Below are 20295 nucleotides of genomic sequence, written 5' to 3'. Positions count from 1 at the left end.
TCGTACTAATAGCTGACTCAGAAACAAAATTTCAAGAACTACTCACTACAGTGGCAGCAGAAAGTAATTGCAGAGGCCTCTCAATCAACAGCAAGAAGACAGAAAGCATGGTCATCTCCAGAAAGACAAACATCCCACAATGTGTGATCAAGATCGGAAATACAAACATCAAACAAGTCAACAAATTCAGATATCTTGACAGCCTAATAACAAGTGATGGCAGGTGCGACACAGATATCAAATACAGAATAGCAATAGCGAAAGAAGCTTTCCAAAAAATGAAGACCATATTAACAGACAGAAAGATGAGCACGTACACTAAAAACAGAATACTGCAGTGCTACATTGATTCTATCCTGACTTATGGATGTTAATGCTGGACCATTTCCCCAGCAATGGAAAAGAGACCAGAAGCAGCTGAATTATGGTTCTGTAGGAGAATGTTAAAAATATCATGGACCACACACACATCAAATGAAGAAGTTCGCAGAAGAGCCCAAGCAGTTCGATCACTCATACCAACAATAAGAGAAAGACAACTCAGATTCATAGGACACATCATGCAGAAAGATGAACTAGAAAAACTCATACTCTTGGGAAAGATTGAAGGGAGCAAACTTAGAGGAAGACCTCGGCTTATGTACGTCAAAAGCCTAGCCAGGTGGCTACACATCGAGGAAATGGAAGTCATCCAAAACACGAAGGATAGATCTATCTGGAAAACCATGGTCATCAACGTCCGCATCGGATATAGTACCGAGACAGACAAAAACTGGCAGGAGCAAAGGATGTTGGGAATGGTGAGGGTGGCGCATCGCAGGAGGGGTGTGGGAGAAGTGGCGGAGAAGTATTGCCTGGGGCAGAGATATGGCGCGAATGCAGACACACCCAGCCCTGAGACATCAGACAAGGCCACTTGATTTCAAACAATTGGTTTATTGATCATTAAAGAAGGTCTCTCTGGTGTTTCTTGTTCCCTGCCCTCTTCCTTTCCCTATTCTCAACCATGATTCCCCTTTCCCAGTCCCCTTCCCCACTCTCTGATGGAGACACTTATCAGAATCAGGTTTATCATCACTCACATATGTAATGAAATTTGTTATTTTTTTTATCTGCAGTGCTATGTAATACCAAAAAATTCAGCAGAACTGTGACAAAGTCTCTGGTACCAGAGCTGTATATATGTGCCCCAGACTTTTACACAGTACTCTTCACTTGTGATTGCTCCAACTGAGCCTCTTCTTTGCGCGCCAAATCCATTTACCCCAGTTTCTGATCATGCTGCTGCCTGTTTCCTTCAGAGGGTCAGCGAACTTGCGGACAAGGGGCAGAAAACAGAAAGCTCTGAACTTCTCCTGGATCTGGTGATGAGGAAGGGTCCCGCGGCCCAAAGAGCCATGTGGGAGTCCTTTGTGAACATGCGTCATGGAGTACCCAAGCTGGACACAATACTGAAGGAAGTTGAGGAACACGGTACGGCGCCGTCGCGTGCTCGCCTGGCTTTTAACGCGGCCTCCTGTGCGAATACGATGCATTGCTGAACTGATCGGATGTGCTTCGATCCAACAGGTACCACTCTCCCAAGCTACGCAGTCGTGACAGAAGTTGCATCAGAACTACCCAGCAAACTGCATGGTAAGTGGGTAGGTTTAGCAGGAGATGCTGAGGAAGAGGCTGAGGCGAGTAAAATTGCAACATTTTAGGATGCATTTGGATGCAGTCCTGTGCAAAGGACTTTGGTGGTTAACAAGATCAGCAAATTTGACACCAAGATTGGGGTGTAGTGGACAGCGGGGAAGACCATCACGATGTGCAGTGGGCTCAGGACCAGATGGGAAAAAATGAAGTGAAAAATGGCGGATGGAATTCAATGCAAACAATCTCGAGGTGTTGCACTTTGGTAGGACCAAACAGGGTAAGGTTTTACATTGTGAGTGGTGGGGAACTTGAGAAGTGCTGTAGAACAAAGAGATCTTGGAATACAGTTCCACTATTTATTGAAAGTAGCGTCACATGTAGATTGGGATGTAAAGAAAGCCCTTGGCACATTGGCCTTCATAAATCAAAGTACTGAGTACAGGAGATGGGATGTTATGTTGAAGTTGGTAGGATGTAGATGAGGCCCAACTTGTACCATCGTGTAGCATTTTCATCACCTACCTGCAGGAAAGATGTAAGTAAAGCTGAAAGAGTGCAGAGGTATTGAGGAACACAAAGAGATAGAGGTATAGAAAAGCACAAGGGGTATTGACGGTCTGTCCAATCAGCAACACACGGAAAATGCTGGAACGAATCAGCAGATCAGTCAGCCTGCATGGAAATGATTCGGCTGCTGACGTTTCGGGCCGAGACGCTTTTTCAGGGCTGAGAAGGAAGGGAGAAGACGCCGGAGTAAGAAAAGGTGGGAGGAGGGGAAGGAAGAGAGCTGGAAGGAGATAGGCGAGGCCATGTGGATGCAGAAGGTCAAGGGCTGGAGAAGAAAGAATCTGACAGGAGAGGAGATCGGCCTATATCTGAAAGGAAAGGAGGAGGGTTTCCTGGGGGAGGTAATAGGCAGGTGAGAAGAGGTAAAATGCCACAGAGGGGAATAGAGGAAGGGGGAGGGGGGAATATGTTTGGCGAAAGGAGAAATTGATATTCATCCCAGCAGGTTGGAGGCTCCCCAGATGGAATATAACGTGTTGCTCCTGCACCCTGAGTGTGTCCTCATCTTGGCACAAGATGAGGCTGTGAATTGTCACGTTGGAATGGGAATGGGAAACAAAAAGTTGGTCCACTGGGACGTCCTGCCTATGGGGGGAGGTGGGGAGGTGATGGACAAAATGGTCCGCCAATTTATGGCGGGTCTCATGAATGCAAAGGAGGCCGCAACGGGAGTACGGGATGCAAGAGACGACCCCAGCAGATGTGCGGGTGCAGTGTCGCCTGGGAGGTCCGCCTGGAGACCTGAATGGACATGAGGGAGGAGGTGTCTGGACTCGGTTCGCTTGCAGCGATAAGTGCCGTAGGGAGACACGAATGGACAAGGGCATCTCAGGGAGCGAGCGGTCCCTGCAGAAGGAGGGGTGGGGGAGGGTGGAAGGTGAAAATGCGTTCCGTGGTAGGCTTCATTTGGAGATGGCGGACGTTGTGAAGGATGTTGCGTTGGATGGGGACGATGATGAGGAAATGGATAAGGAGAAGAGGAATTCCCATCACTGTTAAGGCGGCGGGAAGATGTGGTGTGCACAGTGAGGGCAGCATCAATAGTGGAGGGAGGATACCAATGGTCGTTAAAGGAGGGGGACATTTCTGATGTCCTGGAACTGAAAGCCGTGTCCTGGTGAGGTGGTGAAGAAGGCGTTTGGCACAATTTGCATTGTTACCAAATGCAATGAGTTCGAAAGTCAGGAATTTACATTGCAGCTTCATTAAAAACTCTAGTTACACCGTATCAGGAGTGGGGTAGACAGTTCTGATCACCCCAACTTACGAAGGATGTCAGAGCTTTGGTTCGGGTGCTGACGGGGTTCAGCAGGACATTGCATGGATTAGAGGACACGAGCTATCAGGAGAGGTTGGACAAACTTGGATTGTTTCCTCTGGAGTGGTGGATGCTGAGGGGAGTTCTTATCGAGGTTTGTAAGATTACGGGAGGCTCAGAGAAGGTAGCTGGATGGTATCTTTCTTCCAGCGTTGAAATGGATTTAAAGAGAAACTGGGTCAGTCAAAGGAGATAAGATAGTTCGACAAGGGGTGATTGATAAGTTCGTGGACTAAGGTAGAAGGAGTCAATTTTAGAAAACCTAGCACACTTATTTTTCAACATCGTCCCCTCTTACGTGTACACACTTAGTCCAGCGGTCGTGGAGCATACAGATTCCTTCTTTGCAAGAAGTGGTCCACAGCATGGGGTGATCGATAAGTTTGTGGCCTAGGGTAGAAGGAGATGAGTTGTCAACTTCAAACTTTCTGCATTATCACTTAAAGAGTTGAACTGCACGTGCATGTAACGAGAGCGTCTTGGACCTCCAGGTGGTCCACAACAGGGGCGATTGATAAGTTCGTGGCCTAAGGTACAGGGAGAAGACTTATACAGCTCTCGTCACATGCACGTGCAGTTCAACTCTTTGAGTGAAAATGTAGAAAGTTTGAAGTTTCTGCTCATTTCCTTCTACTTCAGGCCACGGACTTGTCAATCACCCCTGCTGTGGTCCACTTTCCGGAGGTCCAAGACACCGACTTCTACAAAGGCGGGATCTGTATGCTCCACGACCGCTGGACCAATGTGTAAATGTGGGACAAATAAATGTGCTAGGTTTTCTGAAATTGAATCCTATCTTAGGCCACAAACTTATCGATCACCCCTCGTGTACGGAGCGTGGTGGCCGGGGGTGATCGAAGCAGATACTTTCGGGATTTTTAACATATATTCAGATAGGGGCATGAATAGGAGGGAAAAAGTGCGGAATATTTAGATAGGGACATGAATGAGAGAGACTTGGGGGTCCTTGTGCAAGATAACCTAAAGGTTCACTTGCAGGTTGAGTCGGTTGTGAAGAAGGCGAATGCAATGTTGGCATTCATTTCTGGAGGTATAGAATATAAGAGCAGGGATGTGATGCTGAGGCTCAATAAGGCACTCGCGAGACCACACTTGAAGTATTGTGTGCAGTTTTGGGCTCCTTATTTCGGAAAAGATATACTGACATTGGAGAGGGTTCAGAGAAGATTCACGAGAATATTTCCAGCAATGAAAGAGTTACCGTATGAGGGACGTCTGGCAGCTCTTGGGCTGGAGTTCAGAAGAATGGGCGGGGAGGATCTCATAGAAACATTCTGAATGTTAAAAGGCCTGAACACATTAGATTTGGCAAAGTTATATCCCATGGTAGGGGCTTCTAGGACAAGAGGGCACGACTTCGGGATAGAAGGGCGTCCTTTCAGAACTGAGATGCAGAGAAATTGCTTTACTCATATGGTGGTAAATCTGTGGAATTTGTTACCACGAGCGGCTGTGAAGGCCAAGTCACTGGGTGTATTTGACCCTTACATGCAGTTCATATTCTATACCTTCACAGTACGGTCCAGGTCAATTTTGACCCGGCCCAAGAATCCCCTCATAACAAGTGTCCATACCAAATTTTAAACCACACATCTATTTAGATTGTATAAATAGCCTATCTGACATTAATAAATGGGTGATTGACCCTTAATTAATGTTTCAGACATCTAAAATCCATTTCAATAGATACGGGTCAAATTTAAACTGGAACAGCCTCAATTTATATTAATCCTTGATTAATGTTTCTGATTTTAATATCCGATTCAATAGATACGGGTCAAATTTGATGCGGAACAGCTTCAATGTACTAAAATTTGTAGCGCCTGTACAAAAGTATAAATTTTTTAATATTTTCATTTTTCTGTATTTTGTGTCACTTCAGGAAAAGTCATCAAATTTCGGGTAAAAAATGGTATTTAGGGCGTTTTTGCTGCTGTCAAATGTCAAAATGGGTCAAATTTGACCCAATCAGTATGTAAAGGTTAAAGGCAGTGATAGATAGCTTCTTGACTAGCCAGGGCATCAAAGGGTATGGGGTGAAAGTAAGGGAGTGGGGATCACTGGAAAAATTGGATCAGCTCATGATGGAATAGACAATAGATAATAGACAGTGGACAATAGGAGCAGGAGTAGGCCATTCGGCCCTTCGAGCCAGCACCGCCATTCACTGTGATCATGGCTGATCATCCACAATCAGTATCCAGTTCCTGCCTCATCCCCATAACCTTTGATTCCACTATCTTTAAGAGCTCTATCCATCTATTTCGTGAAAGCATCCAGGGACTTGGCCTCCACAGCCTTCTGGAGCATTTCCTTTGCGACATGCCAATTTTAAACTCTTGATTCAACTTACACCCTACATCCAGACCACTGTTTGGGGACCTGTAGATAACTCCCATTAGGGTCTTTCTACCCTTAGAATTTCTCAGTTCTATCCATACTGACTCTGCGTCTCCTGATTCTATGTCCCCCCTGGCAAGGGACTGAATATCATTCCTCACCAACAGAGCAACCCCATCCCCTCTGCCCATCAGTCTGTCCTTTCGATAGGATGTATACCCTTGAATATTCATTTCCCAGGCCCTGTCCACTTGAAGCCATGTCTCTGTTATCCCCACATCATACTTACCAATTTCCAACTGAGCCTCAAGCTCATCCACTTTATTTCTTATACTCCGTGCATTCATATATAATACTTTTAATTCATTACTCCCCTCACCTCCCATATCAATTTCTATTTCACATGGCCATACTGTACGATCCCTTCTTGAGCTTTCTGCTCTGTTGATTCTGCTGTCATTCTTAACTTTTCTTATTCTCACTTTCCCTTTATCTCCATCCTTATGTTTCTAGTTCGTCCCCTCCCCCCCACTATTTAGTTTAAACACCCCCGTGTTGCAGAGGCAAACCTGCCTGCCAGAATGCTGGTGCCCCGCTTATTAAGGTGCAACCCGTCCCTTTTGTACAATTCACCCTTACCCCGAAACATACCCCAGTGGTCCGAGAATGTAAATCTCTGCTTCCTGCACCAGTTCCTCAGCCACATATTCAGATCCATTATTTCCCTGTTCTTGACCACTCCAGCAAGGGGAACTGGAAGCAAACCTGGGATAACCACCCTGGAAGTCCTGCTTTTCAGCCTTCTTCCGAGTTCTCTGAAGTCCCGCTGCAGAATGTCTTTTCTCTTCTTCCCCATGTCATTTGTGCTGACATGCACCACCGGATGTTCACCTTCACTCTTGAGGATTCCCTGCAATCGGTCCGTGACATCCTGGATCCCGGCACCAGGGAGGCAACACACCATCCTTAAATCTCGCCTGTTGCCACAGAAACCCCTTTCTGTAACTCTCACTATGGAATCCCCTACTACCAAGGCTCTGCCTGACATCTGTCTCCTTGGCTTTGCCTCAGCACCAGTTGTTGACTCGCAGACCCGTCCGCCTCTCAGGCTGGCATCATCTTCTGTCCCAACAGCTTCCAAGAGGGAGGACCTGTTTACGAGAGGCACATCTCCCGTGGTCTCCTGTACTTCAAGCATCCTTTCCTTGCTCATCGTCGTCCTCCTTCTCTCTTCCTGTATCCTGGGTGTAACGACCTCACTGTAGATCCTGTCCAGAAAACTCTCGTTTTCCTGGATTAACCTAATGTCATCCAGTTGCCTCTCCAGTGCTGCAACACTGTCCTTCAGAAGCTAAATCTGGACACATTTTCCGCAGGTGTAGGATCCAGAGGCACCATCAGTGTCCCTGACCTCCCACATCATGAACGCAGCACACTGAATCAGCCTAGCGGTCATCTCTTCACCACTTCTCACCCTCTCCAATTGTGGCGTAGTCTCCTCTGTCAGCCTCCTCGCCGAAGACTCCTGAGACAAAGACTTGCACTTTTCTCACAAGGCACTTCCCTCGACAAGGCCGCTCCCTGACAGGCCGCTCCCCTAGAGCGAGCCTTGCTTATATTAGCTGATAATTTGAGTAATTTGCTTCACCTGCCGCGCCTCCTCCAACCTGGAAGGTCTGTTTAGCACGCTGCTCAGGACCGGCTTTTTCAATCAGCCGCTCCCTCTCAGCCAGAGAATGGGCTGAATGGCCTACATCTGCTCCTGTATCTTATGGTCTTATGATATAAATGGAAGGATATGGGAATTGTGCAGACAGAAAGGATTAGTTTTGTTTGCCATTTCATTACTAGTTAGCTTGGGACATCTTTGTTTGCCGAAGAACCCATTCCAGAGCTGTTCTATACTCTATCCTTTAAGTCAAGTTTAGTGTAAATGACCGGCTCACATTTCTCTTCGACGGGGAAGGATTCTTAATATTGCAGTTTACAAGCCGCTGAGGTGGTAAAACTTTGTCTACTCTGTTCAAAGGCGTACAAAAGCAACACAAAGAATACCTCCTGAAGCTGACCGAGACTTTTGAATTGAAGTCAAGCCTGAAAAAGGGAAAGGTGAAGCTTTCTCAGCTGGGCGACCGATACACGGAGCTGACCATCATTTCCCCGATACGTCAGTGGAGGCTGGTGGAGCACGAGCTGCTGGCGCGCGGCAGTGATCACGAGGAATGCCGGGATTCGTATCTACGTAGAAACCTGGAGAAAATCCGCATTGGGGAACTATTTCGCAGCTGCTTTTCTCGGGAGGTCCGCGTGGTGCAGAGGTCAAACGGGCAGGCGGAGGAATTTCATTCGGGGTGTTCAGCGGCTGCCTGCGGAGTTCCGGGGATTGGGAAAACGACCTTGGTGCAGAAAATAACTCACGACTGGGCCGCCGGAGATCTGTATCCACAGTTCCAATTTGTTTTTAGTTTCAAATTCCGCGACCTGAACACCATTAACGGAAAAGTATCTTTGAAATATTTGGTTGTACTTTTCTATCCTTATTTGCAGAAAATTATAGATGAAATTTGGAAGAATCCAACAGTTCTGCTCTTTGTATTCGACGGATTTGATGAATTCAAGGGCAGCATCGACTTTGATGACAGCAGGAGTGGAACAAAGCCTCAGCACATGTGTCCCGATCCCGATAGCCCTGGTAAAGTATCAGACATTGTCTACAGTTTAATCCAGCGCAAACTGCTCCCGGGGTGTTCAGTGTTGCTAACCACCCGCCCCACAGCGTTGTATCTATTAGAAAAGGCACAGATCAATCTCTGGGTTGAAATTCTTGGATTTTCTGGTGAGGAACGGAAAGACTACTTCCACAAGTTTTTTGACAAGGATGAGAAGGTGTCATCAGCTTTTTTCAAATACATGGAGGAGAACAAGATCCTGTACACCATGAGCTACAACCCCTCCTACTGCTGTATCCTCGGTCAGGTTCTGGGCCCCTTCTTTACGCAAGATGGGAAACGTACATTAATTCCCAAGACCGTCACCCAGCTTTATTCCCATTTTATTTACAACATCCTGAAAAATCATATTGCCGACACTGAAAGATGTAAAGATATATTGCTAAGTGTCGGTCAGATGGCCTTCACAGGATTGTACGAGAAGAAGATTGTGTTTACGGATGAAGATTTGACGAAGCACAAACTGCAGCCTTCCCAGTTCCTGTCTGGGTTCCTGGTGGAGCTTGTAGAGAGAGATGATTTTGATAGGAAAGTTGTGTATGCCTTCCCGCACCTCACCGTCCAGGAGTTTGTCGCTGCACTTGCGCAATACCTGACTCCGGATCCTGGGGACGTCCTGAAAACTCTCACTGAGGCCCACAGCGAGGGCGATGGGCGGTTTGAGGTCTTCCTGCGCTTTGTAGTGGGTCTGTCCTCCCCCGGGGCAGCTCGAATACTGGATGAGTTTCTGGGTTCTTTCAATGGCGAAACCACCCGCCAAGTGATTGACTGGCTGAAGGAGAAGATGGAAAGCCGGATTGGACTGACTTGGAGCGAGCAAGGTAAAAGGAGCTTGTTGAACACTTTGCACTACCTGTTTGAGACTCAGAATCCTGGGCTGGCTCAGACCACGCTGGGCTCTGTACCAAGACTTGCATTTGGAGATTCGGACTCTGAGAAGGCATTGTTACTCACTCCCATCGACTGCGCCGTTCTGTCGCATGCGATTCGGCTCTGCCAGTCTGTCAACCAACTTGACCTGCGGAACTGCTCTCTTCAATGTGAGGGGCTCCTCCAGCTGGAAGCTGTCCTGCACAAGTGTCAAGTGTTGAGGTGACTCTGTCTTTCTTTTTACCTGACGTTGCAACAAGATATGTCTTTAATGTTACTTTTGTTTTATTTTGCATTGTATTAGGTGTTTTATATACGAGCAATTATGACAAGGCATGTACGAGCACATAAATACTCAGGAATCGACAGGTCACAGATTGGTGCTGCAATTCTTCGTCTGGAAATCTAATTCTGGTCCGCAGAAAGCAATCATTCACTAAACAGACACTGATTAATCTCAATGTAGCCCGATAAGACGTGGGAGCAGGATGGGGCGAGTCTGCCATCCGATCGCGGCTAGTCCATTATCGCTCTCAATCCCATTCTCCTGCCTTCTCCCCGTAAACTTGCCCTTACTAACCAGGAACTTATCAGCTTCCGTTTCAAATACACCCAATGATTTGACCTCTTCACCGGTCAATGGAACCAATTCTCCCGATTTACCACGCTCCAGCTGAAGAGCTTCCTCCTTGAATTCTGTGGCTGTGCCCTTTGGTCCTAGACTCTCCCACTGTAGCAAACATCCCCTCCACGTCCATTCTATCCAGGCCTTTCAATATTCGACAGATTTAAATGAGACGCTCCCCTCAGCCTTCTGAACTCCACAAGTAGAGGCCTCGTGCCATCGAATGCCCCTCCTGCTTTTAACCTTTGATTCCTGGGATCATCCTTTCGACTATAAACTCTGTTGAATATAGCACCTGACATTGGGTTCCTATATATGACAAGCATTGCACCACCGTAAATACAAATTTTATGACAATCTACCAGAAACAGATTGCACTTCTGAGAAAAGGGTATTTTGACATGAAAGTTATCAGGTGTGTTCCTTCTTCTACCAAATTTGAAAGCCAAGATGTAGAACCTTTTGACAAAATATAGGCACACATTACCTGTCTTCTGGACGTGAAAACACATACATATAGCGCGCAGACACATGCACGCGCACAGAAAAGGGAGGAAGTTTCAGGAGTATCGAGTGTACACATCCCGTATGTCACGATAATGCTAAATATAAAATATGTGTGTCAGGATTTACCTTAGTTACATAAAGTTCTGTTGTATTCCTAAAACAAAACCATGATTATAAAGCAATAAAAAATATGAAGTGGTCCCCCTCAAGACAGGGCAAGGTTCTGGAGGATATTTCCCAGGGCTAGTACATGGGACAATGCCAAGGAACATTTAAAGCACTTGATTTAAGTGTCCCTTCAATCCGTATGAAGTCAATTAACTTTAATTTACTGCAGCATACTTTGCATCGATGATACAATTCATGTTCTCGCAATGATCACAGAAAGCCCCGAATCGATAAACCATCCATAATTGTTTTGTGTAATCTGTCCATTTCCATTCAGGTTGGAAGGAAACAACCTGGGAGATTCTGGAGTGAAAATATTGTCCAAGATTCTGACGGAGTCCAACTCCAAAATACAAGCAGTGGGGTAAGTCACTAACTGTGAAAATGTAAACAGAATAACTGGATGTTTTACATCTACGGTTGGTTATTAGTAGAGACAGGTGTATAATTAACAGGTTATTTTCAAACTCGCATCATATTAGTTGACTTTTATCTTCACTGTTTCAATCCATTATCTTTCTCTCTCTGCTTTCCTTATTCATTCTGTAGACATATACGTCTTTTCTCTTTCCCACTTGCACCTCGAATGCTTTCAAATGCACCAACTGCTTGCAGAGGGCTCCCACCCTGACTGGCTAACTCAAGGAAGGACAGTAGTCAGAATGAAGGACCCTCACAAAGGAGCAACACCATCAAACAACCGGCCCATAACCTGCCTTTCAACAACACGGAAGATCCTGTTGGGCATCACAGCCACCAAGTTGACGGAACATGTGTAAAACTTCCTGAGCCCTGGTCAGAGAAGTTCGGTAATGGAGTCAGAGGCTCCAAACATGAACTACTGGTAGACAAGTAGTCAAGCGAGTCTCCGAGCGGGTAAACCAAGCTAAGAACAGCCTGGATCATCTGCCAGAACACATATGACTCAATGCCCAGCACATGAATCCTTGAATGCCTGTCTCTGCACAAAGTCAACGAGACACTAAGGACCTTCATCAAGAACTCAATGGCCTTTGAAGGACAATGTTAGAAGTTATCTCAAAGCCAATAGCACAAGTGACCGTCAGATGTGGAATACGCCAGGGTGGTGCACTATCCCCACTGCAGTTCTGCATCGGCTTGAACCCCCTCAGTCAGAGAGTGGATGTGGGTACAGGTTCAAGAATGGAGTGAGCATCAGCCACCTCCTGTGCATGGATGACACCCAGCCATCTGCCAGACATGAAGGAGACATTGACTCAGTAATCCACACGACCAGGCGTACGGCAGAGACATTGGGATGTCATTTGGAAAAGTGCACCCAGATGGCAGTGAAAAAAGGCAAACTCATGAAGACGGAAAGAGTCGAGTTACCTGAAGGCCACGTACCAGGTGTGCAGGACAGCTTCACACACCTGGGGATCGTGCAGGCGCATGGAAGCAATAATGAGGACACGAGGAAGTCTGCCACGTCCAAGCACCTCTACAGAGAGTGAGGTGTGAAAAAGTCGGCTGATTGGGAAGAACAAGATGAGAGCCATTAACACATCACCCTGCCTGTTACCAGATATCTGGACGCAATAGTGTGCTGACCAAGGAACGGAATGGAAGCCGCTGACGTCACTAACAATACATGGAGGATTCCATCCAAAGTCCAATGTCGAGCGACTGTACATTCACCAGAATATAGGATGACGGGAACTTGGAAGTGTCAGAGCTACAGTCCCAGAAGAAAAGTGGAACATCTATGCATATGGCAGAAAGATGGCTCCTAAGGATGACCTGCTGGGAGAATATCTCAGAAAGCAGGCAGGGGCCAGGGAAATGGAAGTGGGTGAAGCAAAGCCAGAGGAGCAAAGCCCACGGCAGGACAAAGCCACTTCCCGAGATGTACCACCACCAGATATCGGAGGTAACTGACATAAGAAAGTCCATCCAATGGCTGGAAATGGCAGGGCTGAGGGACATCGCCCAGTTACTCCTCACGGCTGCACAAGAACAGGCACTGAGCACAGGAACAATACAAGTGTCACAATGGGGAGCTGGGAACAGACCAAAATGCAAGACACAGACACTGAAGTACAAGGAGCAGGAGTTGACTAGAGAAGGGACATGCAGGATTCAGACCAGGAGCAGGGACAAGAACGTAGACTTGGGCTAGAGAAAGCGGGACCAGGAAAAGGAACCATGGACGGGAAGCAAGGCTTCAACTCCGAGCCCGAGACTGGACAAGGACCCAGAACTTGGGTCTTGCCTCGGGCTTGAACCCCAGAACCAGGCAAGGACATGACATGGCTTCAGGACAGGACATGGCTGTGGTCTAGAGGCCTGAGCTTGGAGACAAGACAAGGCTTGGACTCCGATCCCGAGACTGGACAAGGACCCAGAACCTGGGTCTTGCCTTGGGCTCGGACCCCAGACCCAGGCAAGGACATGACAATGCTTGAGGCTGGGGTCTTGGGTCTCTAAGCCTGGCTTGAGGCTGGAGTCTTTGGTCTCGAGGTTTGGCTTGAGGCTGGGGTCTTGGGTCTCGAGGCTGGGGTCTTGAGGCTTGGCTTGAGGCTGGGGTCTTGGGTCTAGAGCTTGGCTTGAGGCTGGGGTCCAGGGTCTTGAGGCTAGGCTTGAGGCTGGGGTCCAGGGTCTTGAGGCTGGGGTCTTGGGTCTTGAGTTTGGCTTGAGGCTGGGGTCTTGGGTCTTGAGCTTGGCTTGAGGCTGGGGTCTTGGGTCTTGAGCTTGGCTGCGGGATCCCTGAGGCTTGGGATCTTGAGTCTTGTGCTTGGCTGCGGGATCATCGAGGCTTGGGTTCTTGGAGCTCAGAGACATACTTGGAACCGAGCATCAACATAGAGCCAGGACTTATCCTTCTACAGGCCGGGGCTCATCTTTAACATGGCACTAACATGAGACAGGACAGAACATAGACAAAGAGCCGGGGCTTACCTAAAGACAAGCCAGGACTGAACTTCATCTCCACACCAAGGTGGGACAGGACTTTCCGTCAGGTAATGGCAGAACGGCCAGACTTACACAACAGAGGCAAGAACAAGACAAGACAGATCCCCCCACAGGGCAAAGGCAAAATGGCATGACTTCCACCACAGAGGCGAGGACCAGACAAGGCAAGACAGGAACCCCCACAGGGAAACAGCAAAACGGCCTGACTTACCCCACGGAGTCAAGGACAAGATAAGACAAGACACGACCCCCGCAGGGCAACGGCAAAATGGCCTGGCTTATCCCACAGAGGTGAGGACAAGAAGAGACAAACACCAAAGAACAACAGACAATCCCATCTCTGCTCCAGGGTAGCTCCAGGTCTCAGTTCAGCCAGCAACCTCAGCTGGCGACAGAAACAGCCGGATCCCTACCTAGCTCAGAGCAGCTGGCAGCCACTCAGCTAGCCCAGGAAACAGCCGAATCCATATTACAAAGACTACTCCAATGAGTGCAGCGAGGCTCCATGAAGCAGTGGTCCTCCAACCAGGCCTAGAGATCACAAATGGTTTCACTAGCCTTCCATCAGCAGGTTGTTCCAAGGGGGACTGACAAGACAAGCCAGCAGCCCACACTCAATCCCAAGACTACTTATATCGCAAGCCCAAAGATGGGAATCAGGTGCCTATGATTAATTCAAACAAGGGACAGCTGGAAGAGCCGGAGTCCTGAGTCCACGAACCGGACCGTGAACCGGAATGCGGACTTCACGGACCGGACCATGACAACAAGCAGGGGTATACCACACCAGACAAGGCCCAAGATGCAGATTATGCAAGGAACCCGCTGAAACCAGCCGGCACATAATAGCAGGCAGACACAGCGTACTCTGAACGGCACAATCAAGCTGCAGGAATTGTGTGCATTAACCTCAGCGCTGAGTATAAACTGGACACTCTGAACTCCGAATGGGAAACTCCCGAGTATGTGGTGGAGAATGTCAGATCTAGGATCCCATGGGACTTAGACTGACAGACTGATGAGCAGGTACTGCCCAACCAACCAGATATAGTAATACTGGACAAGGACCAGGAGCAAGCAATTGTAATATGAATTAAAAAGTTAAAATACATAAGTAGTGCAAAAAGAGAAAATAAACAAGGGAATAAACAGCAGTGTGTCACAATGGCGGGGGCATTGGGAGCAAGGGTGGACCCAAATGCAAGACACAGCTTGTGAGGTTAATTAGATTTAGTTTATTGTTCAATACCAGGAGAGCAAAGAAGGAGTAGGTATAGTGAACTGGATAAGGACTGAGGACTACGACTGGGCTGGGACCAAGGGTCTGGGCTTGGACTTGGAATTGGCTCCCAGAACTAGAGGAGACATGAAGAGGCTAGGGTATGGACTCCGAGCCCGAGACTGGGCAAAGACTCAGTACCTGGGTCTTGCCTCGGGCTCAGACTCCAGAACCAGGCATGGACATGACATGGGCTAGGGAGAGGAGGAACATGGAAAAACAAAGCCTCAGTCTTGGGAGAGCAGGTACATGGAACCATGGACACATACACAAAATACAGAGTCAGGACCCCTCCTTGGGTACAGGATATAGGGCTGGGACTCATGACCCTCCGCAGGGCAACGGCAAGATGGCCTGACTTACACCACGGAGGCGAGGACAAGACAAGACAAAACATGACCCCCTGCGGGGCAACGGCAAGACAGCCTGACTTACCCCATGGAGGCGAGGACAAGACAAGACCAACATGGAAGCACACCAGACAATACCTGTCTAGCTCCGGTAATAGAACTAGACTGAAGCGCAAGCGAGGGCTGCAGATGAGGGCTAGAGGTGAGAGGGGCAGAGAAGGGATTCAGACAGAGGGGTAGGACAGGAATCACAGACCACCAGGGCCAGGACTCGACTTGGAACTTGGAAGCCGCCGGGGCCAGGACTCGACTCGGAACTTGGAAGCCGCCGGGGCCAGGACTCGACTCGGAACTTGGAAGCCGCCGGGACTAGGACTTGGCTTGGTACTTGAATGCCCCCAGAGCTAGGATTTGACTTGGTACCTGAATGCTGCCAGGATCAGGACTTGACTTGGTACTTGAGTGCCGCCAGGACTAGGACGTGACTTGGTACTTGAATGCCCCCGGAGCCAGGACTTGACTTGAAGCCTCCGGGTAGTGGCAAGCTCTTGACTTGGCCCGGGAACAGTAGACAGCGGTTCTTGATTCCCTCCGGCGGGTTAACTGACGGACCCATCTTGATGAGGAAACTTTGCAGGCTCGCTTTGGCGAGGTAACTGGACAGGGTTGCTCCGGTGAGGAAAGGCGAATTACCGGCACTCGCTTCGGGCGGAGACCAGGCTTGCTCCGGCCAGATGACATTGGCACACCGTGACTTTGCAGATGCTCCCGCACCGAACGGCTGAAAGCCGGAGACTATGAACTACTGGTTCAGTCGAGAGTAAATGCCTCCAATCATCAAAGCCGAGGGACACGGGAAAACAACCAATCAACGGTCCAGATCGTAACTTAAACAAAGTAAACTTAAATGGACCCCGATCCGGACCATGACAGTATCCCCAATCTGGACAATGACACAATGAGGGAGTATTCATGGGTTCAACGCCCATTCAGTAATCTGCTGACAGGGGGGAGGGAAGCTACTCCTGAATCGTTGAGTGTGTGCCTCCAGGCTCCTGTACCTCCTTCCTGATGGTAACAGTGAGAAGAGGGCACTTCCCGGTGAATGCGTGTCCTTCATGGAGGATGCCTCGTCTTTCAGGCATCGCTCCTTGAGGATACCCCAGATGCCGGGGAGGGTAGTGTCTATGATGGAGATGAAATAGTTCACAAATTGAATGAAGGGTCTTGTCCCGAATCGACAACTGATTATCCATTGCCATCGATGCTGCCTGACCTGGCCAGCATTTTGCATGTGTTGTTTTGGATTTCCAGCATCTGCAGGCTTTCTGGTGTTTATAAGTTCACAGTTATCTCTCGCTCTGCCTCACCCCCTTCTTCCCTCTTTTCCCTTTACTTTGCTCTTCACCGCCACCTCACCGCTTGCCCTATGCCATGATGCCCACTTTGGGACTTTACTTCTGACTCCTTCGTTAGGCCTTTCCTCTCTCCATTTCAAGTTTGTTCAATCTCCTTTCCCCTTTATCTCGTTCTTTCTTTCCTTCGCGCTTTCTTCTCTCCTTCCATTTCCTTTCTCCTGCCATATCTGCTTCATTAAGTAGTATCCCGTCCCTCTCTTCCTTGCATTCATTCTCTCACTCTCACTCACGTATACCGTTTCTGTCGCACCGCAGGCTGGATAATAACAAGCTGACGGACTCCTGTGCCGAACATCTCGTGTCTGCTATCACTAAAAACCCATCGTTGATGGAGTTGGAGCTGGGTTATAACAATCTCGGGGATCCTGGAGCGGAACAACTGTTCGCGGCTCTCGGAAGCCCTGAGTGTAAAATGAAGAAAGTACGGTAAGCCCCCGATTGTACAAGGAAAGCCCCAATCACAGTGAAGGGTGGAAAGCGATTCGACCACTGCAATATATCTGAACCACTAATGTGCAACTGCTCCATTATAATCACTCAAGATTCAATGTGCTTTATTGTCCAAATACCACAATAAACAATTTTGAGTCTTCAGTAATTATAGTGGAGCGGTTACTGTCGTCACGCAAAGAACTTCACCGGAGAGAAGTATTGGCAGGTAGGAAGCAATCTCTGTACTCGACAAAATGAGATACAGCAGGCGTAGATGGAGACCCTCTCGGAGGAAGAGGGTCTGCCTGATCCAACGCTACATGACATTTTATGTGTTAAACACCAAAGTAGAATTCCATATTTACAATGCATCCATAATGCTTTCTTTGAACTACAGACAAACTTCACAGCACGCGCTTGGCACCCACACCAAGAAACGAACTTTAATCAGCATTGTCTGGTCTTCTGATTAACTGTGGTTCACAGTTCTTCAGAAGCCATTGTTCAGAGCTGCAATTTAGATTTAATCCGGAGTGCATATTCACATCCGAGGATCAGTGGCTGAAGTCAGTTGCTGCAGTTGTGTGACCCCTCAAAAAAAGCTCCAACGGTTAGAAACGAGTGGCTGGAATATACCGCAGTTATCCAAATCAAGATTCAGGGTTGTTTGTTGTCATTCTTCAGTACACGATTGCAAAGGAAAACAAAATGATTGTTCCTCCGTATTCGGTGGAGGATAAAAAACACAATAAGCTGAAGTAACACAGTAAATATAAAGATATAAGCAATATGAAACATAATTCAGGAGTGTTATATAAGATCAGTTCATGCACGTAGACTGATGATTGATATATAAAGTGATTCGAGGTGCAGGGGTATCTGCTCATATGGTAGTTGACAGGAAATGCTGAAGTGAGGACGTGACTCTCAGGTAAAGGAACTCTTCAAGGGAGGACCGGGGCTCCTGAAAACACAGTAGAGCTGCTAATTCTATTTATTTATTTATTGAGATACCGCGTGGAAAAGGCCTTTCTGGCCCTTCGAGCCACACTGACCAGCAACCCCAAATTTAACCCTTCCCTGTACGCCGGACAATTTCTGATGACCAACTTACCAACCAGCCTGTACGTCTTTGGACACCGTTGGGATACCGGAGCACCCGCGGTAAACCCACGTGGTCGGGGGGGTGGGAGTGGGGTGACGTACAGACTCTGTTCAGGCAGCTGCAGAAATTGAACCTGCTGTGCTGACCACGAGGCTACAGTCCACACTTTGAGTGGGTTGCTTTGCATTTCCAGCCCTTGCAGGACGTCTCGTGTTTACAGTTTACATCCCCTCCATCGATGCCTTGGGTATTTGGTTTGAAAAGGCTGTAATGAAAGGCGTTGTCCTAACCACCACGATAAGCCCTTCTCATGCTCGACACACAAATCAACACACACACACACACACACAATGCTGTTACAACTCAGCAGGTCAGGCAGTATCGATGGGAGTGAATAAACTGTTGATGTTTCCGGCCGAGGCCCTTCTTCAGGACTGTCGAGGAAGGGCGAAGACGCTGGTATAAGAGGGTGGGGCGAGGTGAAAGAGGTTGGTCAGCAGGTGATTAGGGAAGCCAGGTGGGTAGAAAAATTAAAGGGCTGGAGAGGAAAGAATGTGTTAGGAGCAGAATATGGACCACTGGAGGAGGAGGGGACCCAGCGGGAAGTAACAGGCAGCTGAGAAGAGGTAAGGGATCAGAGTGCGAATTGAAAAAAGAAAGAGAAGGAAAGGGAAATTGATCTTTTCTTCCACCGGAAGTAGAAATCAACAGTAGGTCGATGTAGTTATGAGGTGTGGAACACAAGTGTAAAGTGGTCGTGCATGGAATAGGGTGAGCAGGTGATGGGTGCCGAGAGTCTGAGGTGGATGGAGTAGCGGTGCGGAGGAGGTGTTGATCGGTCTTGACGGCTTGAGGGAAGGACTGTTCTTGAGCCTGGTGGTCCTGGTTTGGCTGGTGTGTTGCATCTTCCCAGATGGGAGTGGGGAAAACAGTCCACAGGCAGGGTGGGTGGGATCCACCATGATATTGTGGGTCTTTGTCCATCACCTTTATGTATATATGACCTTGATGGCAGGTTGTCTGGTGCCGGCGAGTGTTGGGGTAATTTTAACCTGTTTTCCCCGTTTTCCTTCAATCTCTTTATTTGCTTCCATGTGCGACCCCCAGCCTGAATAACAACAGCCTCACATCCTCCTGTGCCGAGGATTTGGCCTCGGCTCTTCTCACTAACCGTTCACTGACGGAGCTGGACCTGGGTGGTAATAAGCTGGGAGATTCTGGAGTTCATCTACTGTGTATGGCTTTCATGGACCCGGAGTGCCAAATACAGACGTTGCGGTAAGATGACGTGAGCAGAGCAGGAAGAAGGATCACCCTTCTGTGTGTGTGTGTGTGTGTGTGAGAGAGAGAGAGACTGTGAAAGAGAGAGGGAGAGAGATCGAGAGAGAGATGGGGGGGCGGAGAGAGAGCGAGCAGATAGTGTGAAATTAAACGTGTGTGTGTGATTAAGAGAGAGCGGGTAGATGGTATGGAAGAAACTATGAGAGAGAGAGAGAACGAGCAGATTTTGTGGCAGAAACTGTGTGTGTGTGTGAGAGAGAGAGATCAGATTGTGTGGAAAAAACTCGGTGAGGGAGAGAGACAGAGAGTCAGCACATGGTGAACCCACACCTCCTTTCGCAGGTGAAATTGGGACTGCCCGTGGCAGAATTCAGCAGCTACTAGAATCCATTCAATATTCTTCCGGTCTTTCTTCCCTGCCGAACTGAGAAAGACCAGGGACGGCTCAAATCGAGGCGGCGGGGCGAGGAATGACCCGATGTTTGGACGATTTCAGTAATGGCCGGGTTCATGGCTGTGGATTCACTGTTGTGAACTTCATTTCAAAATGTTATTTGCTTACATTTATTTTCCGCACAATTTGTTTCTGACATTGGGTGTTTAGTTCTGTCAGGGTTATTAGCTTTGTGGCTGCTGGAAGGAGACAAATCTCAAGGATGTATTTTGTAAACATATTTTGGTAATGCTTGCACTTTGACCTTCTCCCTGTTTTG

The 20295-nt window shown here is 48.1% G+C and overlaps 1 protein-coding gene across 1 annotated transcript in view; it reads left to right on the top strand.

Annotated features, from left to right (window-relative positions):
- Nucleotides 1-20295, top strand: part of LOC140207199 (NACHT, LRR and PYD domains-containing protein 3-like) — a 32891-nt gene that overhangs the window by 580 nt on the left and 12016 nt on the right. The window contains exons 2-7 of the mRNA XM_072275559.1: nucleotides 1302-1473; nucleotides 1570-1635; nucleotides 7914-9705; nucleotides 11061-11147; nucleotides 17020-17190; nucleotides 19409-19579. Coding sequence (XP_072131660.1) covers nucleotides 1302-1473; nucleotides 1570-1635; nucleotides 7914-9705; nucleotides 11061-11147; nucleotides 17020-17190; nucleotides 19409-19579 — 2459 coding nt within the window. The remainder of the gene's footprint in view (nucleotides 1-1301; nucleotides 1474-1569; nucleotides 1636-7913; nucleotides 9706-11060; nucleotides 11148-17019; nucleotides 17191-19408; nucleotides 19580-20295) is intronic.

Source organism: Mobula birostris, chromosome 13 (genome assembly GCF_030028105.1).
Source record: "Mobula birostris isolate sMobBir1 chromosome 13, sMobBir1.hap1, whole genome shotgun sequence".
Taxonomy (NCBI): domain Eukaryota; kingdom Metazoa; phylum Chordata; class Chondrichthyes; order Myliobatiformes; family Myliobatidae; genus Mobula; species Mobula birostris.
This window is presented reverse-complemented; position numbering and strand designations above follow the sequence as displayed.